This window comes from Gavia stellata, chromosome 25 (genome assembly GCF_030936135.1).
Source record: "Gavia stellata isolate bGavSte3 chromosome 25, bGavSte3.hap2, whole genome shotgun sequence".
Lineage (NCBI taxonomy): Eukaryota > Metazoa > Chordata > Aves > Gaviiformes > Gaviidae > Gavia > Gavia stellata.
In genome coordinates this window covers 796268-823252 of record NC_082618.1, presented here as the reverse complement: position 1 = coordinate 823252, position 26985 = coordinate 796268, and the positions used below count along the sequence as shown (strand labels likewise).

General features: G+C 48.8%; 1 protein-coding gene across 1 annotated transcript; it reads left to right on the top strand.

Moving 5' to 3' along the window:
- Positions 1 to 1628: 1628 nt before the first annotated feature.
- LOC104256813 (eosinophil peroxidase-like) lies at positions 1629 to 21712 on the top strand. Its single transcript, XM_059829249.1, has 13 exons — positions 1629 to 1719; positions 3341 to 3425; positions 4307 to 4482; positions 6034 to 6157; positions 7572 to 7701; positions 8823 to 9029; positions 10034 to 10349; positions 12814 to 12974; positions 14814 to 15060; positions 15454 to 15624; positions 17877 to 18114; positions 19763 to 19986; positions 21690 to 21712. Exons 1-13 carry the CDS (start codon positions 1629 to 1631, stop codon positions 21710 to 21712), a joined length of 2193 nt encoding a protein of 730 aa, XP_059685232.1.
- Positions 21713 to 26985: the final 5273 nt, after the last annotated feature.

Here is a 26985-nt window from a genome sequence, read left to right as displayed (position 1 = left end):
TATTCCACTGCCCTGCCTCATCGGCACAGCTGTAACATGCTCAGGATTTGTCCGTCAGCTAGATTAGCACTCAGACAAGGAGAGGGGCTTTGGCCGGGGGAAGAGGTGGTGCTTTGCCAGATGAGCTCCCGGTGCAGCAGCAGTTTGGGCAAGGGCAAGACCCTACCTGAGCTGCCCTGTGCTCAAGGCCAGCAGCTGAAGGTTGGTGAAGCCGGTTCGAACTATCATCCAGGTGCCTCCTCCTGGTGCTCCTGTCTATGCAGGGAGGTGCACAAGGAGCAGCATTTGTGGACCCTTCCAGACCACCACAGGGACATGGGGCAGGGCGGGTTAGGGAGGTGAGATGGGGAGTGCTGCTGCTCAGCAGCACCCTTTAGAGCTGGTGCCTCCGTAGGTGGATATGAAGACATCTTTTTCGACCTTTAAGAGCAGCAAAGGTTGAAGAGCACCATGGGGGAAGGAACCCTGTCCCTGTAAGACATCCCCAGGACTCAAGACTCTCAAACCATGGCAAAGTGCTGCTTTCCATCTCCCCTGCAAAAAAACTGGGGAAGCTCTGCTTGAGCATCACATCAGGCTGTGTCTCCAGGTGAGTGCAGAGGAGCCTCCCTGCTAGGCAGCTGGGGTGGGAGGTGGGTGCTGCGCTGCCTTGGCCCCATGCACCCGTGGGGGCGTTCCCAAGCCCCGTGGGTCAGCCCCGCTGGGGCACCTCCTGCAGATAACGCGCTGCTGCAGATAAAAGTGCAGGCGCGGAGGGGGCCGTGGTGAGGACAGCAGAAGATCGCAGGTGAGAGCCTGGCCCCATTGCACACTTGTTTTTGCTTTCGTGGAGCACTTGTTTCTGTACTGGGGGTGGGGGACTGGGGGGCTGGGGCTGTGCTTGGAGCATTCAGCATCCCGTGATGGCTTCCCCCACCTTGCTCCAGGGCTGGCAGAGCCTCTCTCCGCCTGGCACCAAGCACAGCTGGAGCACAGCAAGGATGTGGCTGGACCACATTGCTGCTGTCACCGGGGCCTCCTCCACAGGGAATGGGTTTAGCTTGGCAATTTAGGGTGGACTCTGGGCTACCTTTGCCGGTAGCTCCGTGGTGGGTGCTAAGTAATGTGCAGTAGGCACAGCCCACAGCTCTGGGCTCATTCTGAGAAAGCTGATTGCTTTGGAGGTGAGTGGGTCAGCTTTGGGCAAAAACATCCCAAATGTCTATGTGTAGAGGACCTCCCATGCTGCCCTGGCTGATCCCTCTTCCCCTGCAGCTCTTCTAACCCCAGGCACCAACTCTACCTGCACGCTCAGTGTTGCTGCCTGGGCTCCCTGGCAAGCTGCCTGCCTGCAGTGCTGGCAGTGTGTTCTGCCCCCTGCTCCCTTTTGTGTTGCCCCCGTAGTCCCAAAGCGGTGTGTTCCCACCAGTGCCTGAGGTCCCTGGGACAGGAGGCAGCTCCCTTTCCATGTGCCACTGCAAGGACCTGCCAGGCAGCACACTCGCTCTTGGGCAGCATTGCATTGGGAAGGGGACACGTCATGAGCTCCCTTAACACGTGCCATCAGCAGTGTGGGCACTGACCTTCCCAATGCACGGTGAGATCCACAGATCCCTGGTTTTCTTCACTTCTTGCATTTCTTTGCAGGGATGAAGGCAGAAATCTTCCTGGGGTTGCTGGTGATCCTCAGCCTGTTCCAGGCATCTGTATCTTCTTCCTATGGTATTGCCCTTTTCTTAGGTTTTGCAGATCAGGGGCTTTTCTGAGTAGGAAAGATAAAGTTAAGTCTAGAAGAGCCTGAATTATTCTATTGTAAGCAGCAAAGTGCTGAAGAGGTGTCAGAAGGAGCATAGTCAGTTTGTATCTACCATGGCAGCAATCCTGGCTGTTTCACGTTTTCATCAGTTAATCTCCTATCTGATTTCTTAAAATTATGTTAAAGGGGAGGGGGGGGTCAGGTCTCAGAACCGCTCCATCCCCATGGTACAATGGTCTCCCTCCCTGCACGCTGTGCAAAGCGGCGAGCGCAGACTCTCCAGGGAGCGCGCAGATCAGCCCTGGGGGCTGCAGTGCCGGCAGCGGGCAGCTCCCTTACTGCGTTCATGCTATTTTTTATGGAGGCTGAAAACTGAAATCCCCTCTTCTCGCGGGGGGAGGGGGGCTGGTTCCTGCGCTCAAAGTGAGGAATGAATTATTGTCTCTTTCTGGAGTGAACTTGCTTCAGCTGCCGCAGCATTTGGTGAATTGGAGCTACCAGGGACTGTGGAGTTTGGGGATGCAGCAGTCACTCGGCTCTCTTCCAGCCCTAAATCACTGCTCCAAACCTTATAGAGACCTCTGCCTGTTAATTTACAATGTAAAATCCTTATGGAAATCACATGCCTGGCCTTTCATTTGTCTCAAATGGTGGTCCAGGCAATAATTTTTCTCACCAAGGTTGTCAAAGTGGTGAACTCTGGGTTGATCAGGGAAGATATTTTAAAGAATCTGGGGAGAATTTGGAGATATTTATCCCCTTTGTGCTGATTTCTGAAGTTTTCTTCTTCCCTAGAAGCTGTAGGAAAATGCTGTCACTCAGAGAAGCCCACCAGGGGCCGTCCCCTCCTGTTCTGTGTCCCGCAGGCAGCAGATGATGGGGACACAATTCATTTTTGGGAGCTCCCCCGAGCAGGAGCGGGAGCTGTGAGGGCGGCAGGAGGCTGCAGAACGGACTGGGGAAAGCAGTGGGGAAATCGGGCTGCCCATCCTTCTGCCTTGAGGTGTAGGGGGATATTTATGAGCTTTGGCCAGCTGGTGCCATGGGGAAGGACACAAACTCACCACAGGTGTATTGGCAACATGGCTATAACCAACCTAGGATAAAAATGGGGGGAGTAAACACAGTGATGAGAAAAAACAGCAGACAAAAGCTCTTAATGCTGGGCTCTTAATGCTTGTCATGGCAGCCAGCAGTACCTGTTCAGGGTCTCTGAAGGCAACTACGGCTGGAGGCGTAGAAATAAGATGAATCACATTAAATGGGGTGGCAAAATATCTTTAAGAAATAGCAATGTTTCCTCTGTGAAATGGCAGGAGGGATGATGCCTACATCTCTCACGTTGGCTATTTGAAGCCTCCATTGATGGAGATACCCTTTTCGTGCCTGGGAGTGACTCTCCCAGACTCCCCTGAGGAATATATGTATATACAGATCTCTCTCTCTCTAGAGAGTGAGCAGCAGCAATTACTTCCAGCACTGCTGTGCTGATATCCCTGGGTGCTGGAGGCACGAAGATAACCCCACTGCAGCACAGGAATGCTCCCAAGAGGGAGACAGCACTCTCATCTCTGCTCTTTCCTTTCCCTTACCGAAATCTGCCAGAGGAGCTGTTGGACGCGTCCCTCCTGAGCAGCGTGGATGAGGCCAAGCAGCTGGTGGATGCAGCCTACAAGCGCACACGCGACCGGTGAGAGTTGGGGCTGGGTTTGGCTGCTGGCATATGCTGCGTGTCCCGCCTGCATCACCGGCTTTTCCTCCTCAATCCGGCAGAGCAGGCAAGGGTGCGAGGTCCTCCAGGAGCGCGGTGGGCTGTAATCCAGGATTTTACCTGCCTTCACCCTGTTTTCACACCACGTCTCTGGTCTGTTGGGTCACTAAGAGCTGTAACTCTGCCCCCTTCCATGCGTGCCATTCCTCCCTGCTCAGTATTGCTTGGCTCTGTTTCATCCCTCAGGGATACTCTGGGGAGGACTGGAGTCAGCGCAGGCTCCTGCTGATTTCTAGTGGTTCTCTCCTACGGAGGGAGCAAAGCGCTGTAGGCTGCAGTGAGGACAGTTTGTGGGATCTGACAGGAGAGCCCAGCTTTTGCCACCACGGCTTGGGAGTGTACAGCTTCCTACCAGCCCATCCATATCCTCCTTCAGTAGCCATCCTCTGAAGCCCCTCATGGCTTGGGGCCCCCTCCATCCAAGAGGAGGCTCCAGCAGCGTTAAGACAGGGTGACTTGGAGACGTTTGGGACCTCTGGATGGAGACTGGCACCTGCAGACATTGATGAGCTGGGTAACAGTTGAGTGAGGTTTGGTTGCCTCAAGGATGTAAAGACCTAAGATTTGTCTTCTGGCAGGTGGAGCTGGGCAATTGAAGAGATTGCCTTCCTGCAACTCACTCTGCTCCTCTGCGGAGGGTGGCAGGAGCAGCCCTGGTCTCTTCCAGCTTCCTTTGTTTGCAATTCAGACCAGTAAGACACCAGGAGAGCCGGAGTCCCGACGCTCAGGTGTGTAACCTGCAGGACTCTTGGCTTTGCCCCATTTCAGTCCTGCAGATTTTGTTTTATTCTCCCTTGCAGCATAAAGGAGCACCTGCAGAATGATGCCTTGACCCCAGTAGAGCTTCTGGGATATTTCAAACAGCCGGTGGCGGGGACTCGGGCTGCCGTTCGGGCTGCAGATTACATGGAAACCACCCTGTCCCTCCTCAAGGAGAAGCTGCAATGGGCTGTGAGGGGGGACTTTAATGTCACAGGTAGGGATGTCACTTTGCTGGGAGGAAGGCAGAGGAGGAAGATATGGGGCTTGATCACTGGGGCTTTGTGGGGCTTGGGAGGAGGGAATGAAAGGGGATTATGATGGGCCATGACTCAAATCCCTCCCACGCGACTGCAGTGAGGCAAAGCTGAGTTATTTTTCTGTACTCTCTTTCCATCTTAAAAAATTACTTGGGGGTTTATCAGTTAATGAAAGTTCTTTGTGCACACCCCTGGCTCTTTCTGCAATAGAGGGGTTAATGTATCAATGGGTCAAAGCTTGTAAGACTTTGATAGATAACATTCTTTCGCTTGAGTAGGGAATGAGCAAACACAGAGGACGTGACTCACAATAGGTCAACCCCAAGGTAAGTAGTTTTTCTGCCAGACTTTAGCCAGCAATAGTCAAAGCCACTGCCAGATTGTTCTGCATCGGGAACAGGATGCTGCGAGAAAGGCACAAATAGAGAACGAGAACAGAGAATTGTGAAAAGACATTTCAGCATGTGTCTTGAAGGAGCAATGTCCTCCATGAGGTGGCAGTCCTGGCCTCCCGGCACCACCAGTTTGCCGAGAGCAGAAGGCAAGTTAGGGGCAGTGAGAGAAACAGTTCAGGGAGGCACAGGGAGGGCTCCTGCGATGTAAAGATGAACTCACGGGGATCCCCAGCATTACAGCAAAGCGCTGGCAGGCCAAGACACACATCATGGGTGCTCCAGCATCGCTCCAGCACGGGCTGAGCGGGAAGAGGGAGGCAGGGCTGGCTGTGCTCCGCTCCAGTCTCTCCATCCAGGAGTGGTGTTCCAGCACCGCTCCAGAGACTTGCCAGACCACCCGGCTGCCCCCTCTCATCCGCCTGCCCAGGAGGCAGCAGTGGCTTCTTGAACCATCCTGTGACCCAAACTGGTGGTGGCAGCAGTGACTAGGAAACCTCCAAGGGACTCAGGACCTGGTGTGCTAGCAGCAAATAGCCAAGAAGGCTTTGCTGGTTCAACTCTGCCACTTATCTCCCGCGCATGGGGAAATCTGCACGGTGGAAACGCAAAGCCAGCGTCCCCTCGTGCTGCTCAGCCACCTGATGGTTTCTTCTCCAGGCAGCTCTGGACAGTGGTGATGATACACACCGGTGGCTGCTTCACAGGGGGAAGAAACTTGTAACACACCCCTGGGATGACTGTAGGTGGTCACAGTTTATGGTGGAGGTAAAAAGGGAGGGGAGAGAAAGGAAAAAGGATTGCTCATGCTAGAAAATCATTCCGCCGCTGCACGGGCCTAACGTGTAATTATAAACAAGATTTGACCACAACTTCGTTGGGTTTAATCCTTTCCAAACCAGAAAAAGCAATCTGCTGCTCTAGAGAGCATCCTCAGCACGTCTTTGAGCAGGAAGACCTTAAAAGACAGCCCTTTGTGCTTTCCTGGATGATACCGTGATAAGAAACCATTTCAAGGGTACAAGAAGGAAAACTTTTTCCTGAGCCTGGGAGGTACTGCAAACCCAGCAGGGCCAGTATGTTCCTGCATGTTTATTCTCTGTTGTTACCTGCCAGACTTGCTGACACCAGCTCAGCTGGGGATGATTTTCAAGGCAAGCGGATGTGACCAGCAGGATAAGAAAATAAATTGTGACGCTTCTCACCGCTACCGAACGATCACTGGCGAGTGCAACAACAGGTGAGGAGGCTGTGTCAACAGGAGGACGGATGGAGGGGTCCTCTATCAGTAGAATTAGACCCACGTCCCCAAGGATGGTCCATGTAGGATGCCTTCTTTAGGGTTTTTACACCCCACAGTGTTGTTTCCTAGGTGTGTGGAGCTTTTAATTACAGTCTTGCTTCGAGGGTTCTTGGTGATGTACATGAACTAGCTCTTTAGCCAAAATGCGAACAGATCTGTGTTGGGGACTGACTCTCCAGCCCAGGGTCTCTGTCATCAGGCTGCATCTTTCTTCTTTCTACCGGGCTTCATCTGGCTCTGCCCCTTTGCAGGGTCTCAAAGGCCTTCCTTTGAGACCCAAACCCGTACTGGGGCACGATCTGGCTGTCTCCCTGCCTCACATTGTGCGTAGGAGGAAATCTGGGCACACGGGCTGGGAGAGAGCACCTTCTGCATGTCCCATGGGTGGACAAATGGAGAGGCAGGACTGTAATGTGAGAGACAAGGGAAGCTGTGCTAAACAGCGGAGTGTTTTAAAAGGGACAGTATAGGAGCCTTCCCCATCCCTCCCCTGTTACCAAGAACCTGGTAGGCAGACCATCTCCTGGGAGCACCTCAGGCAGAGGTTCAGACAGCTCTGCCTGCCTAGGGGATGCTTTAGCCTTCAGCTGTCCGTATAAGAGGTAGGGAGAGAGCTACCTGCCTCCTTTCATTTTCAGACAACAGTGTCTTCATTCAGGAGAGGGCTCTGGGCTCTGGGATAAGGACAGGTCCATCACACCTGACCCAGACCCTGAAGCCCTGGAGAAGGTGGGCTCAGCTGTGCCCTGTGCTCGGTGTCTCTCCATTGCTTGGCCCTAGACCAAGTGTTAGGCCCATGGTGTATGACAGGCAACCAGAGAACACATCTTATATACATGCACTCCAAAATTAAATGTATTATTAGTCTAATTAAGGCTTTAACGGTCTAATCAAGCTATAATAACCACTTACTCCAATTACAGCATAGTAACACCCACAATCCAAATCACCCCATTTCTATTGAAGATCACTGGTAATACCATTAAATGAATGGGCATAAGTCTCTGCCCCTTTTCCCTGACTTTAAGCTTTCGCCTTTGTTTTCCACCCATGGTCTGAGGCTGAGGGTTCTTCTTCAGGCTGGATGACACAAGGAGTCACCAGCAACCTGAATTCTTGCCTGGGAGAAGCTGAGGCTTGGTTTGTATTATTATTATTGTTGTTGTTATTATTAAACCTGAGGCTTATTGATAGCACCAAACCCACATGGCTGCAGCAGCTCCCTGACTGTTGTACATCGCTGTGTGGTCCCATTCCCAGGTTCCTGCCTCTCTCCACATCCATGAGCTCTTGGCCCTGCCACAATCCTAATGTCACTAATAGTTTGCTGTTCTGCTATTCACTCTGACAGGAGAAACCCATCCCTAGGAAGTTCAAACAGAGCCCTGGTCAGATGGTTGCCAGCAGAATATGAGGATGGCGTGTCAGTCCCCCACGGGTGGACAGAAGGAAAGCGTTTCTCTGGATTCCCCTTTCCACTGGTAATGTTTGTAACAGTCATCTGAAAATGTCGTATCAGGTCTTAGGGATTGCCAGTCCTTGGATAGACCACAGGTGTCAACGTGCACGTCCACCAACTGGCGTGGTGGTGATCAGGAGGAGGAAGTTAAATTCACCAAATATAGGTTGATCATATGAGAATCTCTAGGGTGATCTAACAGAAATGCTTTCTAACTCCCATGCTTTCAGGAAAAACAAAGGAAAATTAATCTGATTACTGCAGAAGCATTGGTTAAAGAAAGAATTATGCAATGCATTCTTTTAAATTAAGTGCATTTAAGCCAAAGTATTTTATTCACCCTTTTTGATTTGGTTTGTGGAAGCTGGTTGTCTCCTGAAAAGCAATATGCCAGAAGATAAAATGAACAAGTGAATCCCCAGCATAAAAATATCCGGCTAGAAATTCTGTGTGTGGGTCCATGGGTGGGGTAATCTGTGAGGGGGTGTGTGGTTCTCATGGCGCCTGGACACTGTGATGTGGCTTCTGGTCACTTGGGCTTGGTGCAACAACAGCACTAATGAGGAGCTCTGCAAATTTCTGGGTTGTGTGCCTTATGCTCGTGCTTTTATTGTACTTCCTAACTGTGCTCTACAGCAGTGTCAGGGCTTGAGCAGAGTTTTGACCACTTTTTCTGTAGTAATACATGAAGGAAGAACTGGTGGGGGCATTGTCATGGAAGGGGAAGGGATGAGAAGGGAGGAGGGCTTTGGGACAGTGTCCTGCTAGAAGGAGTTTAATGAGATAACTTTCAGAAATTCCCAAAGACTATTTTTTTCCACACTTCTATTTCAAAGGGGTCTTTTAAAATCTTTTGCCTCCCGTTCCTAGGCTATTCAGTATGGCTCTTGCTTAGCTGCTTCCACATGCCCATCAAGAGATACTCTTGGCCTAGAGGCTCAGAAAACTGGTTAGAGCCAGAACAACACAATGCTCAGTGAAGGGGGCACTCAGTAATGCCTTCCAACTCAGAGAGAGATTTGGGGTTTTTTCTGTGAAGTACAAGCAAAGCCTTGTGAATTTTTGCTGATGACCCTATGAACTGATGCACCCATTCGTACAAGTCATTTCCTAACACACGTGTTCTGCCTTCGTCCCCTGCAGGTTCGAAAAGTGTCAAATGAGATTGTCCGCTTCCCGCCCGGGCAGCTCAGGATGGACCAACAGAGATCACTCATGTTCATGCAGTGGGGCCAGTTTATTGACCACGACCTGGATTTCAGTCCGGACACCCCAGCCAGAGTCACCTTCAGTGGCAAAGTGGACTGTGACACCAGCTGTGCCAAGCAGCCCCCTTGCTTTCCCATCAAGGTACAGCCAGCCACCTTCTTGCAGGGAAGAGGGGGAGAGGGTATCTACCGTCCAACCAGGAGATGTTGGTGGCTCTCCCGGCCCTTGGCCATGGAGGGACATCCCCCCAGAGCAGGCCAAGGGGCTCAGACCGCTCTCTGTAAGGTGGCGGTGCTGTGTCCCAAGGGCTGTCCCCAGATGTCACAGTCACAGCCTGTCTTTCCCCCCTTTCCAACCATTTACCCATCTCCCTTAATGATATGGCTTTGCTTTGGAGGTATGGTGCAAAGGCAACACGGGTGATGCCTGGGTTGTAGTAAATGTGTCAGAGACAGGAGCTGACGGGTGTCAACACCCCAGCAAATCCATCCCATTTGATGGTTAAATGCTCAGCAGTGCATGGGGCAAGGAAATGATGAGCATCTCTCAATAGTGGCTAAGGCATTAGCACGATAGTCACATCGCAGTCTCTGATCCAGTAAATGCTTGATGAGGTACATGTCCACCCTGCAGCCCTGCTCTCCTGCCTTTGAAGATGTACTGCAGTTCTGGTTCTCCCACGTACCCATATTTCCTGAAAGGAAACATGTGAAGGGATGGAGCATCACTGAGTATTTGCCCAACATGCATTTGAGAATGCAGGCAGGGTCACAAGTTCTGGATGACAACTGTCCACAATGTAGATATGGACACTAGACTCCAACCTGAAATAGAAACACCTGAGCTTTAAAGATTCAATCCCATATGTATATTTTCAGGGGAAAAAGTTTAGGTATGCATAGAACTTCATGGAAATTTAGGCATCTCCAGGCTTTCATGCATATTTGGGACTTGGACTCCTAAAATAGCATCTCTGCTATCAATCTGACCCTTCATATCTGGGATTTATGACTGATCTCCACGCTATCTAGCATGGGGACTGTCTTTGAAATGGCTCCTGCCTGGCTTTTCTTATGGCTGTAGTATCACAGTGCAGTTTCTGCATCCCTGAACTGGTGATGAATTATTCTTTTATCTTTCTGCAGATCCCTCCCAATGACCCACGAATTAAAAACCTGAGAGACTGCCTTCCTTTCTTCCGCTCAGCTCCTGCTTGTACCAGCGGCAGAGCAATTCGAGATCAGATCAATGCGCTCACCTCCTTTCTTGATGGCAGCGTGGTGTATGGCAGTGAAGTGCCTTTGGCCAACAAACTGAGGGATCGGACCAACCAGCTGGGCTTCCTGGCTGTTAACCAGAATTTCACTGATAGGGGGAAGGCATATATGCCCTTTGACCGCATGCAGAAGGACCCCTGTCTTATAGTCAGCAGGGGAGCTAAAATCCCTTGCTTTCTTGCAGGTAAGTTGGGTGCTGGCACCCCTAACCCTGAAATCCAGACAGAACAATTCCACCAGCTCCGGTTCATTTCTTTAATTTTTTGGTTTTCTTACTTAAGTAGAAAATGGAGCAAAGTAAAACAACATGAAAGACTGAGACAGGCTGTGCAAGGTAGGAGAAAGGTCTTCACCGTCTCCAAGTCTCCTTTGTGACTATATCCCTGGAGTGAAACTTTCATATCTGTGCTCAGCGGCTCCGGTGTAGGGCCTAGAGAGCGCACGGGGCTGCTGGAGGTGACCTGGGAAGCAGTGCCATGATGGAGCCGAGCAAACACAGCAATAGCAGACTGGCCTGAAGGCAATGGCTTGTCCATACTTGTCATTCGGTGGCTGTCTCTCTTCTGTCAGGATGGGTACAGCTGTGTTGGTGCTAGGCTGGGTCACCGCCATGAAGTATTTGCCTGTGCTGCTGCACATCAGTGCATCTGCTGCACTGTGAGAGGAGCTTAGATCCCAGCTGGATTGAGAATGAGGTTAGCCACAGTGACCTTTTAAGATGTGTCCCCGTCACTGAGAAGGCTGGGGGTGCACTGGCTGCACACCGTCCAGGACATCAGCACAGGCCTTCAGTCCATCAAGGCAGCCTCCTGCTCCATTTATCCTTTGTCACGCTTTTGGTATCCTCTTGACCACTTCTTCAACCCCAAATAACTCCTTTTTTCCTGGGCACAGCCTCCCAAAGCCGTGCCTCCCCTCCAGCCAAAACACTGCACTGCCACCACAACCTTCCCATCTGCTGCCATTTGCTGTCTTCTCCTGTCCCCAGTACACAGAGACAAAATTACTGACCTCCTGGAGCCCTGAGCTTTGCTCCCTTCTCCCTGGCCTCTGCTGGTGAGGACCGGGATGTTGCCACCAGCCTGCAGGACCCCAGAGAGGGATGTTTCTGATATACCTTGTGAATTAGTGTCTCACTCCCTTGCCCTTTTCTTTTGGTGAGCAGGAACTCCTGGGTAACTCCTGCTGGCTCTGGCCATTCTGGGCTGCTCATGGCATTGCCGGAGAAAGCTTGAGGGCACAACAGCTGTGGAGCTGATTTCTATTCCCTACACATCTGGCCCAAGCTCCTCTGGACAATATCCCCGTGATCCTTGGATACCATCAGGACCTGGTGGTGGGAGCAGTGCGAGAGCTCTGCTTGGTGTCATCCTCCAGCACCCTCCTTTTAAGCTTTTGGTGTTTTATGTTTCCTTCAGCCTCTCACACCTGTCCCATCCATTGTTCCATGTCTTCAGCTGCTTCCCCGGCTCTGTGCAGGTCTCTCCTTGGTGAGGACCACTCAGGACCTGTGGCCAAAGGCAGATGCCCAGTGAGGAGCAGAACGGGCAGGCGTAGCGGATGCTTCCCAGGGAGGGTTTCCAGTCCCCAGGACTGTGCAGCCAGGGCTGCTGGAGCAGTTGCCGTTCCGTAGCTGGGTACATAGCCATCAATGAATTTATAGTGAACAGTTCAGGCTGGCTCGGAAGCTCCTTTGAAAATTCAGTGTCTTATTTGTGACTTTTCCGGTCCCTGAGAACTGGGGAAATTTTATGTGTGCAGTTGCCTAACAGGGTTCAGTGATTTCCTACTGGAGCTCTGTTGGAAGCCCTGGGTGGATGCATTCTGCTCGAGGAAACCTCACAGTGCTTCTTTTGTTTCTTCTTCTGCAGTCTCTTACAGACAGCCTTTGACAGTAAATGAAAAGGGCTCTGTGCTGAATGCAAGAGCAAATCCCTCTATTTACTAGGGGACTAGGGGACTAAATACGACATATTTACTTTTCTCTGAGTGTCTCTTTATACTCTCATCACCTGCTTGCTCTTGGGTTTCCTGCCCTAGATGTTTGAAGAAGGATTTAATATTTCATTGTGATGCCATTTGTAATTTATTCCTTCAAGTTGTGACTCATTTTGCTTTTACTTTTACTCACCAGAGAGCTTGACTGTGACTGTCATCTTGCTTTGGCCATAGTTTCAGCTGGTTTGAAGGATGCCTTCTGACTTTCAGAGCTCTCTTGGCCATACTGACTTCCCTCTGCCCATTTTAATTTCTCTTTTGAGCTGTGAGACTGCCTCTCTGATATGGGAGCCTGGAGAACACCTACTTGTATGTAGCTTCTTAAGTTAATGCTCCTAGCCCTTATTTGAAAAAAACCTTCCCCATCTCTCTGTGATGCTGAGCACAGCCATGGTGGCATCTTGGCTTTTGCTGTCTCAGCAGAAATTTGGCTTTTCACTGGTGCTCTCCAACCCTCAGGGCCCAGACCCTGGTTTCCTTCTCCTCTTGTGTGTTTCTTACCCATCTGTTTCACGAGGCAGATATCGAGACATCTAAACATTTCTCTGTGCTTGGTTCCCAAATGTGAGATTCGCCTCCTGCCAGCGGGAAGCAGCCAAGCACAGGCAGGTCACTGGCGGTACAGGTCTGCTCACTTGTGATACTCCTAGGTGATTCCCGAGCAAACGAGATGCTGGAGCTGGCATGCATGCACACGCTCTTTGTGCGGGAGCACAACCGCCTGGCGAGAGGGCTGAAGAGGCTAAATCCCCACTGGAATGGAGAGAAACTCTACCAGGAGGCACGAAAGATCCTGGGTGCCATGATCCAGGTACCAGCCACCATGTTGTATGTCCCGGCTCCGCTGTCTCATCCTGCAGTCTGACAGAATTAATGTGATGGGCCTTGTTAGTGTGGGGTGTCCGAAAGGTGCAATATTTTGGGGTGCAAATGACCAAATTCTTTCCACCAGCCCCTTTCATCCAAAGCAAAATCACACAGAGATACCTGAAATAACAAGCACAGAGGGGTCCCCCTGAATCTTTGATGTCCCTCTACTGTTAAATTTCCAAATTGCTTGCTGGGTTTTTAACTGCACATTTTTGTTTGAGAAACATGGAGACAGAAAGTCAGAGGAAAAGTTTGTCTAACCAGAGTTTGGTACAGGAAAAAAATGGTACTGCAGATTTGGATTAAAATTCCTCTGGGTTGTGAGTCTCCTCCTCTCAAGAAGCCCCATGTGCTGGTGGGTGCAACCAGCCATGGCATTCCTCTGTCCTTCCTGCTTTGGGGCAAAGAGCCCCTTGGGACTGTGCTGCACCACAGACTTCACCCTGAATGAGATCGTAAGGTCACAGAAATATTTCTGTGCTTGGAAGGGACCTCTCAAGGTCTCTTGTCCAGCCTTCACTTTGGAGCAGGACCAGCTTCAAAGCCAGATGAAGTTTCACAGCCAATAGAAAAGACCGGCTCCTGTGAGAGAAGACGACATGGGGTTTCCAAAGGTAGTGCTTGGTCATACCTAATTGCAAACCTGTCTTCTGAGTTGGCTCAACAAACAAGCAAACAAGCAGAGAGCAGGAATATAAAAAGGTTTAAGTTTTTAAAACTGTCAATTTAAATGCTGTAGTATTGTTGAACAAACATGTTGGGTAAGCCAATGTGGAGAGACTCAAAGAATTGTACTAAAAGCATTGTCTCCACATCATGTTTAGATCAATGGTTTCATCTTTTTGCAATTTTCAGACAATTAAGACACTTTCACCTGTTGACAAAGAATGTGGGTTTTTTCAAATTATATTGTGCAACCTCCTCAATATCCCAAAGAGATGTGGGCGCAGGGTTGGAAACCTCTGCTATGGGAGGCCTAATACAGCTGCCCATGGGTGGTAATATCATCTGTGCCAACACTGTTGACTTTGTCATCTGAAGCATGTAGAGTGGGCGGGAGGAGGAAACGCAGTTCTACCTGGCTGATGGGAATGGCCTCTACCTATAGGACAAGGAGGGAATATTTGGGAGGATAGGCTCTGATCTGCCAAGCTGTTGAGGCAGGGAGGAGCATGTCTGGGGACACCTGAGTGCCAAGTCCTCAGCACCAAACGGCAGAGGATCCCAGGGCACAGGCAGAGGATGAGTGTGGGTCAGGCACTAGCAATGTTTGTGCTTCCTGATGTTCCTGGAGCAGTTATGTCCACTTTGCATTTTCATGCAAATGACTGCATGCTTATGCAAATCTCATCACTGCTAGAGAGTGCAGAGCTCCCACCATGCATGGCTGGAGAAACCAGGAGCCAGGGCAGTGGCCTGCAATGCCTGTGTCTGTGCCTGGAGCTGCACCATCTGTGGCATGGTTCAATGGCCAGGTGCAGAAGAGGCTTTGAACCAAGGCCACAGAGCTGAAGAGACAAAAATGTCACTCAGCAGTGCCAGAAAGGATCCACACCGGACTGCCAGAGCAGCTGGCTGAAGGTCTGATGAGGTGAAAGAAACATAGGACCTGGCGAGTCTCTCTGCTCCACATCTGTGCTAGCAAAATCTCCTACATAAACCCCATCAAAGATGTTCAGTGTGACAGCACCTGTAGTCTGAGACATGAACAATATCTTTGCTTCCAAGGAAACTGATGGCCAAGCAACTAATGATTCACACTTTCCTTGTTTCCCCCGAGATTATAACCTACAGGGACTACCTGCCTCTTCTGTTGGGAACCCATTTCCAGAGATTGATTCCTCGCTACCAGGGCTACAATGAGTCTGTGGATCCTCGAATATCCAATGTCTTCACCCTGGCTTTTCGTTTTGCTCATGCTTCAGTTCCCCCAACCATTGACCGCTTAAATCAAAATTACAAGCCCATAGGTCCCAAAATTCAGCTCAGAAATGCCTTCTTTGCTGTCTGGAGGATTGTTAAAGAAGGTAAAGCCTTTCTTGCACCTCTGCAGTGTAAGTTTATTTCTGCCTTTTCTGCCCTCTCTGGATGAGCTCCTGCTTCAGCCAAACTTAAAAGCCGTTTGCATTAAATGCATTAAATGACCTTTATACCAGCCAGAGTTTTTCCCAACATAGCTGTTCTCTGCAGTCAAATGCGGCCCATCGTATTATAAAGCATGCAGCCTGATTGCTTAATTGCTGTAGTCTCTAAGAACGTTATTCAAAGTATTTTCTTTTTAATGCTTTAAGTGCAGGAAAATTGATTCTCTTGTAGTAGAAGCTTATAATTAAATATAAGCAGTGTTCAGCTTTCCTGAGCCTCTTACACGCGCACTTGCCACCCTGCACTGCTGACAAGTCCCTGTGTAACCCTTGCAGGTGGTATTGACCCCTTTCTCCGGAGCCTGATGGCTAATCAGGCCAAGCTGATGACACAGCAGCAAATGGTCGTAGATGAGCTCCGGGATCGGATGTTTGAGCAGGTTGAAAGGATTGGGTTTGATTTACCCGCGCTTAACATGCAACGTAGCAGAGATCATGGCCTCCCAGGTAAGTTGGCTGCAGGAGCAGAGCTTCCAAAGAAAAACAAGTGGAAATCAGGCACTCTTGTGACTGAACATTGAGAAACATCTCCAGCCCATGCTTGGCACAAATTACTCTTTCCCAAACCTTTTCATCATTTCTGTAAGTGGGTAGGAGGTTGAGCAATGAAGTCAGAGCCTGGCTGGAGCTGGAGGAGATGCATGGAGGCACACGGCCAGAAGAACACGGGGCATTGCACAGACCGGAGTCAAGTGTTCAATAACTGACTGATTTGTATTGTTGTTCAAATGGCAGAATTGGGAAAGTAGTTCAGCAACAAGTTTGCAGAAATGGAATTAGGGCCAGAAGTCCCCTGTGGCTTCTCTCCAAGCATCTGTAGTCGTCCAGCCCAGCCACACATGACTGGAAGAGCAGATCACAGTATGTGAGGAAAATCTCATCGTAATTTCTCTATAAAGACTGTGTCCCAGAAAAAAAAGCATGTCAGAACCACTCTCAGGGCTCTGCAAGATGCAAAACCAGTGTAATGGCATTGCAAGATGGTCTTGGGAAATAGATTGTTGATAGGACTTTACAACTGGCTCGTGGGTGTGTCGTTGCCTAACAGTGTTATTAGGCTGATGTAAGTGCCTGGAGCTGCTGTGTCAGTAACGTCCTGGGAGAGGCAATAGGGCTCACTTTGAAACTGTGATGAAAAGCATGCTTGATTCATAGGTTTTAAGCCCGGACAGAGGCTTTGCAATACAGCCAGGTTCATGGGCAGCTCACAGGGTTGCTCTGCCTTTGCTGCAACAGAAGGTTGCAATTTTGCCAAGCCTCATCTAGAAACACTATTGTGCAGAACCTGATCTGAATCCTGAATTTATAGCTCTGACTGCTGATCTGCTGCAGCGGAACTGACATGTATTTCTAGCGTGAATCTGTGTTTAGCTCCTAGCCTTTAGGTCTCAGCCCACCCCTGAGTGCTACTTTACTCCTTGATGTTAGACAACCTATGAAGGTGATGACAGTATAGCAAGATCAAAAATCTTCCTAATTCTTTTTCTGATAAAGCAAATTCTCGGTCTCCTTGAATTGTTTGATAGTGGTGTCACCCAGGCACTATATGCTGTATCTTTTTCTCTGAATTCTCCCCAGTTTTTAGACATCCTGCTCACAGCAGAGATGTATGCTGCAGCATCATCTCTTCTCTGCACCTAACAGTTCACTGAGTTGGCAGGTAGGAGGGCGCATTAGGGTTCCATAGACTTTTCCTCTACGTAAGCGGTTGTTTGATAAGACACTGAGTCGCAAATTGCCTTTTGCTGGGTACGTGCCCTGTCCACCAAGATGCAGAATTATGCACCAGTTGTGGTGCAGTGTATTTTCAGCTGTTTGCAGTATAGAAAAATCGGTCCAGCTGGCAAAGTCCGGTGGCTCTCTCCCACCTGAAGTAACTTGGGCTGTGTAGAGCTCTCTTTGCAGCGTGGGGTGGCTTGTCCCTGTGGCTAGACAGGGACACAAGTGAGACCGGCCATGGGGAAGTACTTGGCCCCTGTCCTGTTGTACAGAAAGAGGTAGCATCAACATCTTGTCCAGATTCACTTTCAATGAAGGCAACATCAACGAGTTTTGTGAGGACCTCTCTCCTGTGGCTCTGTCTGAAGGTATCCGAGACTGTATGCTCACTGAGCTCCCTTAGGGTTCCTGGGTCACAGTGAAGGTGAGGCAGCCATTAGGCATGCCCAGACCCTTCACCCAAGCACCCACAGCACGGGGTTAGGAGCAGTCACAGCACACGCAGGACCAGGTGCCTGAACACAGGTCTCCTTTGCCATTTGAAATGCCCTGGGGTCGCTCCTCTGGCTCTCTGCTGCAGCTTCAGCAGGGCATGGGTCTCCCGTAGTTCCTCGGTCACATCACCAGGAGGTTGTTTCAGACACACCACGGCTCTGCAGCCAGTGCAGAGGCACCTGTGTTGCCGCTGAGTGGAATAGCAAAATGGGGCTGGAAGGTGGTGGAGCAACTCCCACTAGCAGAGATCACTTGCAAAGACACGGCCCTTCCACAAACAGCATTGAAATGCCAGGCAGGATGAACTGGCTCTGGGGGAGTGGAAAGTCAATGGCATTAACACAAATATAGAAAAATTTAGAGAAATGTTTTAAACATATTGGGACCTTACTTGTGCCCTGGCTTTGGGAAAGAGAGGATAAAATCATTCCAGGAGGGGGAAACACATTACTGATCTGTCTGCTCTGATACCCAACTACTTGCAGGTTATAACTCCTGGAGACAATTCTGTGGGCTTTCACAGCCTTCCGGATTGAAGGCACTTGCTCAAGTGTTGAGGAATCATGGTCTGGCGAAGAAGTTCATACAGCTGTATGGGACACCAAAGAATATTGACATTTGGATTGGGGCACTTGCAGAGCCCTTTGTGAATGGAGGCAGAGTTGGGCCTCTCATGGCTTGTCTCATTGGCAAACAATTCAGGAACGTTCGTGATGGGGACAGGTAAGAGAGGAGCTGGGTATTCAAACCCCAAAGGACAGAGGGAGACTGGAGTTTACGCGGATTTCTTTATGCAGATTTGGAAACTGTTCCAGTTGTTGCTTTTTTTTCATTACTCCTCCAAATGTTTCCTTCCCTTTCTGGTGATGTTCTTATTCCCTGTCTAGATGATGGTTGAGGTCCTAGGCTAAGATCCCTTCCCAGCCATTTGTTTTCACTCTCAGCCCATTCACTGGCAATCACTACTTGTGCAAATTGAATTGTCCTTCTCCATGCTGATGGTTCACACCAGTGTGAATATTTGAGCTCTTTTTCTCCTTCAGATAAGTGGTTTCAAGGAGGCCCATGTTACTGTGTGTTCAAACAGCAGCTCAATCCAGCAAAAGGAAACGTATAAGTACCTTAACAAGAAAAATAGGTACAGGTCTAAAGATGGGAAAACCAGGATATAGATGGATTGACTTCACCAATTAGAAAAGAATCTGTCATGTTTAATTGGCCTAAATGGCTGGCACTGACAGCAGATGCTCAGCATCTGTCGATATGGTGGTTCGTGCTTTGCGTAGTTTTGAAAATTTGCCTGGAGATCAAGGGATGTTGCTGAAGGACTAACACACTTTCAGGCTTTGCAGGGAGTAAAAGAGATTAATTGTTCTCTCTTGGTTAAGTCCCAGCTCAGCCCAAGCTGCCTATCCGGCACTGGCAGTATCCCTGTCCCCTCTTTGTGGAACTGCTCCTTCTGGGCTGCTGTGCCCTGCAAAAGTCAAACATCTGTCCGCCTTCCCATCTCCTGAGTTTGCAATACACAGCTTTGCACCATTGCAGTGCCTTATGCACTTCTCAGGGGTCTTAGAGATTATTTTTCACTATTTCTCCTTTCCACCCCAGTTCTGAGTTGGAACCCTGTGGCCTGACATGTAGCAGTGTTTGGGCTTCGCTTGCACCAGGATATGGGTGGGTTGGGGTTTGCTTGCCAGCCAAAATCATTTGAGCAGTGTTGTGCTTTCAACACACCTGAAGTCCTCCTCCCCCTTGAAGTTGCTCAGAGGCATCAGGTGCAGAAGTGAGTTATGTGCTCCATTTTAAGCTGCATTTCTGAATCAAGGTCCCTGTACTTGCTGGCAATATTGCCTGAAAATGGCCGATCCTATTTCCCAGAAACCAGTGTTTCTGGGAAACTTTTCTGCCTAAACAGACTTACTATGAGCTCAAAGCCCAGTATTGGGAGCTTAAAGGCAGTCTACTGCACATCTAGAAATCCTATTCTTATGGCAGGATACAAGAACCCATTTTTTTTTAAGAGAGTAATTATAGGGCTGGTTCCAGGATGGCAATCATGTGGATGTAACCACAGCCTGTGTACAGTATGTGCAGACTTTTCTATTTGAAAGAGGGTGCCTGTGCCTCATCTGAGGGAACACAGAGCAACGCTTTAATTCAGTTGCATCTTTATTATATGTCCATGGCATAAAAGCAAGTTAAATTGTCCAGCTGGTGAGTCAGGGGTCTTGATTTAAAAACCAGAAATTTAAATTTGTTCTTGGCAAAAGGAATGCATTATTGGTGTTAATGGGAAATAATGTTGCAGAAGTCCTGAACGTGAAGAAGGCAAAAAGCAAAAATCTGTTGCGTCGTCTTCTTTCTCCTGCAGGTTTTGGTGGGAGAACAGAGAGGTTTTTACTCCTCAGCAGCGCTCTTCACTGGCCAAAATCTCCTTGTCACGAATAATATGTGACAACACCCACATCTCTAAAGTACCAAGACATATCTTCCGGGCTAACAGATACCCTTGTGGCTTTGTGAGCTGCAGCCGGATCCCAAAGCTGGACCTCAGAGCCTGGAAGTCAAAGAGGACCGAGGAAGCTACGGAGCAAGGTATAAGCTTCAAACAGCAGACAGTTCCTGCCTGCAAAAGTGAGAAATTCAGACCCTGAGGCTCTAAAACAGAGCTGCCTATCACAGGTCTGAACATATGTGCCAGGAACATATGTAGCACATGTTTATATACACAATTTCATCAGGTCCACTGTGAGTAGATCCTCCAGCACGCCGATTTTCAGGCATTGGCATTGCAAGACCAAGCTAAGTGCACTGCTCTGGGATTTTTCTGATTAACAGACTTTTCAGTTCATCTCTTTGCTGTTGATACTCTTGCTTTTCTGCATGGGAAGTGATGCCTGGACCAGCAAGGCTGGTCTTTCTGTCTAGGTGGTTGGTCTGTCTTTTGCACAGCTCTGAGCAGGCTGTCAGCACATCCTGGTCAGGCCAAAAGCAGCTCTGCACTTGAATAGAAATTCCCACTTTATGGAAAAGATTGTGGTGGTTGATTTCTGCTAGGAAAGTTTTTGTCTATATTTACAGGATTTCCCTCAGCTGCCTTCAGGATTTGTAAAATTCTTGAGGTTTAATGCTTTTCTTCCAAAATGCTCTCTGAAATCCCTGGGAAGTAGATGTAGGGAAGAGTGGCTCTCTTCTGGGAAAGGTAGGCTTCCTCAGTGCTTAGGGCCATGCCTTTTCCTAACAAAATCACAGAATCACTATGAAAGAGACCTGTAAGATCATCAAGTCCAACCACCAACCCAACACCACCATGCCCACTAAACCATGTCCTGCAGTGCCACGTCCACACATTCCTTGAACCCCTCCAGGGATGGTGACTCCCGCACCTCCCTGGGCAGCCTCTTCCAGTGCTTCACCACTCTCTCAGGAAAGACATTTTTCCTAATATCCAGCCTCAACCTCCCCTGGAGCAACTTGAGGCCATTTCCTCTTGTCCTGTCACTTGTCACTTGGGAGAAGAGACCAACACCCACCTCCCCACAACCCCCTTTCAGGTGGTTGGAGAGAGTGATGAGGTCTCCCCTCAGCCCCCTCTTCTCCAGACTGAACAACCCCAGCTCCCTCAGCTGCTCCTCATCAGACTTGTGTTCCAGACCCCTCAACAGCTTCGTCACCCTTCTCTGGACACGCTCCAGCAGCTCAATGTCCTTCTTGTCATGAGGGGCCCAAAACCAAACATAGGATTTGAGGTGCGGCCTCACCAGCACCGAGTACAGGGGCACGATCCCCTCCCTACTCCTGCTGCCACACCATTTCTGATACAGGCCAGGATGCCGTTGGCCTTCTTGGCCACCTGGGCACACTGCCGGCTCATCTTTCCTTTGCTCTGGCAGTCAGGCCCTGCCACGCTCTCATGACGATATCCAGGCTGTGAGAAGGAGCAAATCTCTGCAGCTAACAGCAATCATTAAGAGCTCAGACAACTCCATCTGCAGTCAGCTCCCACTTCCCATGAGGATGGTTCATCATATTCTCTGCAGGGCTATGGGATTATCAGCTTGAAAGTGTGGCAGGGTACGACCATAAATGTCATCTTCATGGTGCCAGGAAAAGTGAGACTGTAGGATCCTGTAGTCAAGGAGAGATCACTGGAGGTCTTTAGAGCGATCAGGACTAATACCACAGTTATTGGTCCCTCTTTTCCAACTTAAGCTGTGGAAATAAATCACACAAGATAATGGGGAGCTATGGCATGTTCTTTTCTCTTTTGTTAATGCATTGCTTTTTATGTCCTGTAGAAGAAGCATCTGGTGACTTTTAATGCTGAACGTTGAGAATTCCCCAGAAGTCTGGACTTGGGAAGCTGCTGAAATTGAATTTTTTTTTTTACTGTGTGTATGCTTTTACTGCCTGAAATGTTTGGGCATGATTGCTGTCATTTGCTCAATTTAGTTTGCATGAAGCCTCTTCAGTGAGATGGAGTCCAGAGATAAAAGAACTTAATGAAAAGATGTCCCAGACCTGTGCAGATCACTCAATATCACAAAGCAAAGCAAAATGAGTTATCCAGAGACTGACTCCCAATCAAACCAACTTAGGCAGCTTCACATACACTGTGTTTCAGTAAGCTTTACTGTCAAAAAACACGTTTTGGACCCTCCTTTCAAAGTTTCCAACCGACACAGAAAGATTGGGGCATTGGAATGACTGCTTCTTCTTGCTCTCCAATTTTTTTTGCTTAAAAAAGTACGTACTTCAGTTTCCAGAGAAAATCTACTAATTTCATGGTGCCTTTGAGTGAAGCAGTAATAGCTGTCATGTACCCCAAACAGACTTGTTTAAATGCCCTGTTTCAGGTTTTGCTTGAATATGGAATGAAGAAATTGTGCACATGGAAGAAAGCTGTTCTCTCAACATTTTTTGCCCTTAGTCCAGAATGCCTAAGGCATCATCTAGTGTGATGGAAAACTGTGACAAGTTATTCCTGCAGTTACTCAGCTGGAGGCGATGGAATGTGTCCTGGCAAAGATAAGAACAGTCTTAAAGCACAAGAAAGTAAAAGCTAATCTAGTCTTACTCCAACTTTGTCCCCTCAATATCTTTTCTTGAAAGGGATCAAAACCGCTTTCTCCTTCTCTGTAGTTTGCTGTGTTACTGCTATCGATCAATAAATTGCAATTTTGAGCTGAGGCCAAAATGTTCCTTGCACTTTGTAAAAGGTGTGGTAATCACAGGTCAGTGGAGGATGGTGGTAGGTTTTGCATGGGGATATTGGACCATGGTGGTTCAAGAACCCGTGTATTTTTAATGAAAGAAGATATTTCTTGCTGAAGTCTCTGACCCATACTCCTGTGTCGTGTGGCACTCTGAAATAGTCCTCAGAGAAAGGGGCTGGTGCAGGATTTAGTTCCAACAAACATTTGACAATAATCTCCTCCTTATCACCCCTAAAATGGGAAGAGTCCCCAGATCCTCAGAGAAAAAGGACAGTCACAGGTACCGACTTCTGCCAGCACTTGATCAGGGTGGAGGGGCCACGCTGGGGCTGCGTAACACCCTGGGTGTGTAGGCTGATAAACATAAGCCTGGACATGTTTTGAAGGCAGAAAGCATGCAAGCTTGCCCCAAGAGTGTGTTGAAGCCCACTGTTTCTTGGGTAAGTTCCTGGTGCTGAGAGCTTCAAGGGAGTCAATAGATTTGATGGTTGTGAGATGCCTGACTACATGGGGGATGTGTGTCTCGGTCTCTCTAGCTTTAGTTCTCTAGTATTAGTTGTGTAACTCTTAATGTCTGCACCTCCAGCATCTGTTCAGCCCCTTGGTGGCAGAGGAGGTCTCATTCATTATCTTTTGACTTCAGCAATTAACTTAAAGGGGAGGAAATGACTGGCTCGAAATCACCCACAATCTTTCTGTGTGGACTAAGCACAGAGAACCTGTGTTTTCAATTTTAGCTGAGCACAAGGCTGAAATTTGGAAATTTTAATCAAGCTCATCATCAGTTTGATCAAACTGCCTAATCAAACTCATGGAAATGCGCGTACGGCAGGATGGGGGCTGTTGCAATAGGAGTGCCCGGAGCACGCCAGCCCTGGCGGGGGTTGTCGCTGAGACGGGGAATGCAGCCTGCAGGATTCGTTTGCCCGGGATCGTTTGCCCTGCTCCGACACAGCTGCTGATTTCAGAAACGCAGCTCTCCCTCCCAGCTCTGTTGGGGCCTCTTATACACTTTCTTTGCCACCTGCAGCCTCCCCGCCTGTTTCAGCTCTGGGAACGGATGTCCAGCCTGAGTCCGTCTTGCTCAGGACCTTCTCCCAGTGACGACTACACTTCACCTGAGCGGAGGCCTACCAAGGCGGTCAGTCAGTGGGCACGCGATGTACAAAGAAAGACTGAGGAAGGTGGATTTGCTCAGTCTGCAGAAGAGAAGGGGAGAGGGGGCTGATTTTTTTTTTTTCAGTCCTTGAGTTCCTGATGAGTAGCTATGAGGCCAGACGCTTCTCAGAGGCACGCGGTGAAAGGATAACAGCTAATAGACACAGGTCACAACATTCCCATTAGACAAAGTAAAACATTATTCCCCATGATAGTGGTGCAATGCGGACACAGGGATCAGAGAGCCAGTGGGATCTCCATCCTTGGAGATTCTCCAAACTTGCCTAGACAAGGCCCTGGGCGAGCTAATCTGGTTTTGGACTTAACCCTGCTCTGGGTAGCTGGTTGGACTGCAGACCTCCAGGGGTCCCTTCCCACCTCAATTTTTCTGTGATTTACAGCAATAAACTGATTTATTTTCCAGCCCACAGTTCGCCAGGCTGTACTGTGCACTGCCTCCTTGGAGGCAAGTCCTATAGCACAAGCTATTCTAGCCTGTGGCATTACATTTCTGTCAGGGCTGTCTGGATGCCACAGAAATCTTCATGAGTTGGGAGATGCTTTCTTGTAGAAACTCTTCTCCCATCATTACGAAAATTTCCAGCTATGTCTTTGCTCATAAGTAGATATCCAAAGCTAATCTGTGCCTTGTAAAACTGAATTATGCATGGATTAATCATGCAGCTGCAGCCAGAGCATGATAAATACAGTTTCCTCAGTCTTGATGACCTGTCTCTAATATATTTACCCCGGAATCCCTCTGAAGTTTTTAATATCAATGTTAATGCCTCTATTTAACTGAGTAGTAACTGCGTGCACTAGATGAGTTCCCTTTAGTACTGTTCTCCTTTTGAAGACTGGGTGGCTGATGTGGTCCTTGGCACTGAGCAGTCCCAACACTTTGCCCTTTGATAGCTTGTTCTAGTCTGTTCCAGTGGAGCTATTTCTGCCAGCAGTTTCCAGTGGGAATTGCTCCCATTTTAGAATCCTGTCCTCTTATTTTGTCCTGAAATCACTGCTTTCACACTTTCGCACTCAAAGTCAATTGTGATCTTTAACTTAAGCAACTCTTCTCTCTCTCTGGCATTGCTGTATTGACAGTCACTTTTCTTCTGAGCCTTCATTTGCTTAACATGAATAAGATAATTTTCTTAGCCTTTTCCCATTAGATTAGATCACCTTCCCTGCCTCCATCTCTCTCTTCTGGCCAATGTGTGGCTTAGCAGAGTTGGTGAGTAGGAGACTCATTAAAGCTGCATGATGAAAGCTCATGATATGAGCCAGCCCCTCCTCTCCCTATCTCAGATTCACTTAAATTGGGCCAGGCTCTGAAAACGGTGCAAAGACCCAGGGGCAAAAGGGAGTCAACTGAGCACAGATGCATTTAGTCTGGAAACTGGGAGCTTCATTAGAGCTATAGTTTCTGAAAACGCCTTGCAGGTTAGGCAAGACCTGACTGCTTTTGAAATGGAAGCATGATGGATCTAGGTGCTAAGGATCCTTGCAACAGAAGAAAATTATAGCTGAGGGTTTCAATATCTGGGGGTTTGGAGCCTAAGTGTTTTGTTAGATCTGAACTGACTCTCTCTGTGGTGAGTTGGGAATGACATAATTTTTATTATCTCTTTATGTCCTTGCCCTTTCTCAAATCCATCAGAGATACTTACCAGCTGTTGAAAGCCCCAAATAACCATTAGCCTAGCTTCAAACTCTTACGTATCTGATGTCTTCTGGAAACCATGACTGTCCTCAGTGCTCTGAATGTGTGGAGTTACCTTTCTGCATGGAGTAGCTCGGTGATGCCCAGCTGATGTTGGTTATTCCTCAGTTTGGTGGTGCTGTGGAGAAGCAATCCTCTCATAAACTGGCCACGCCAAGGGTCTAACAGATCCTCACGCTTGTAAATCTGCTTATGTGGGTCCTTCTCTGATTACACTTTGTTTTGACCATGTGGAGACCACCATTTGTGCTGGAGACTTTTTTCTGTCTTTCCCTCAGGTTCAGGATCATGTATTCTTGTAGATCAGCTGTATTTTAAGGTTGTTGTGTTCCTTTGGGTAAGTCATCAACTTGCTACAGCTTAGTAGCTGTTTGGTAGTGCACTGTATGCTGCAGGAACATAATTTTCTTACAGTCTTGATGAAAGCATTTGTAAATTACTGTCAGTGACTTAAAAATAAAGCTCGTCAGTGATTTGTGATGATTTCCTATTTGCACGCTTCCCTGTCCCTAGACGTTCTGGATGAGTTTTCATGTGCAGAGTTGTGTAAGATGGAGCCTGACAACGGCAGGCTTGATTTGAAAGCTACGGGTGTCCTTGCAGGACAGCCATTCAAAGTGCTTTTCACTGGCATTACGTTTTAGGAACCTCTCTTCTGGTAGGTCAGGATGAACCAGTTACATGTCAAATCAACCTCCACCCTGCTGTGAAAGGCCATAATAGATACTGTTGAGATATTAAGGAGGTTAATAGGCATTGGGAGAGTAACTGTTTGCTGGATCAGACCTTGGATAAGCACAAAGCAGCCATGTCTCTATGAATTGGCTCCAAAAGGGAGCTAGTCTCTGCAGCGCCAGTGCAGAGGGGTCACAGTGCCTGGGTCCAATGTGCGTACATGAGGTGCTTGTCTTTTCCATGTGCTGGTGCCGGGACAGTGAGGAGGCTGTGGAGGAAGCTCTTTGCTTTGACTCTCTCTGGTTGCAGGGAAACCTTGGGAGAGCTGAGCAGCAAGGCCTGCCGTCACTTCTCTCCAGTCTTCCCATGGAAGACAGGAGAAGATGGGTCCCTGGCTAAGTCAAGGGAGCAAGAAGCATGGCCAATATCTTTCTTTATTATCATGCCTTTCCTCAGTTTCTTCATGAAATATTGCTAAGCCTTGTCCATTTTACTGTTCTCAGGGATTTGGTCTTGTTCTTTAGGTTGCAGGCGACAATGTGGTTTTGTGGGTCCTCGGACCTCCCCATTCCCTTTTGAGTATCTGCAGCTTTCAGTCCTGGCCTGGAACAGGCTGCCCAGGGAAGCGGTGGAGTCACCATCCATGGAGGGGTTCAAGGAACGTGTGGACATGGCACTGTGGGACATGGTTTAATGGGCATGGTGGTGTTGGTTGATGGTTGGACTTGATGATCTTACAGGTCTTTTCCAGCCGTAGTGATTCTGTGATTCTGTGATTCTGTGAATTTAGTATCGTTACTCGTCTTAAGTGATAGCTGCTTGAGC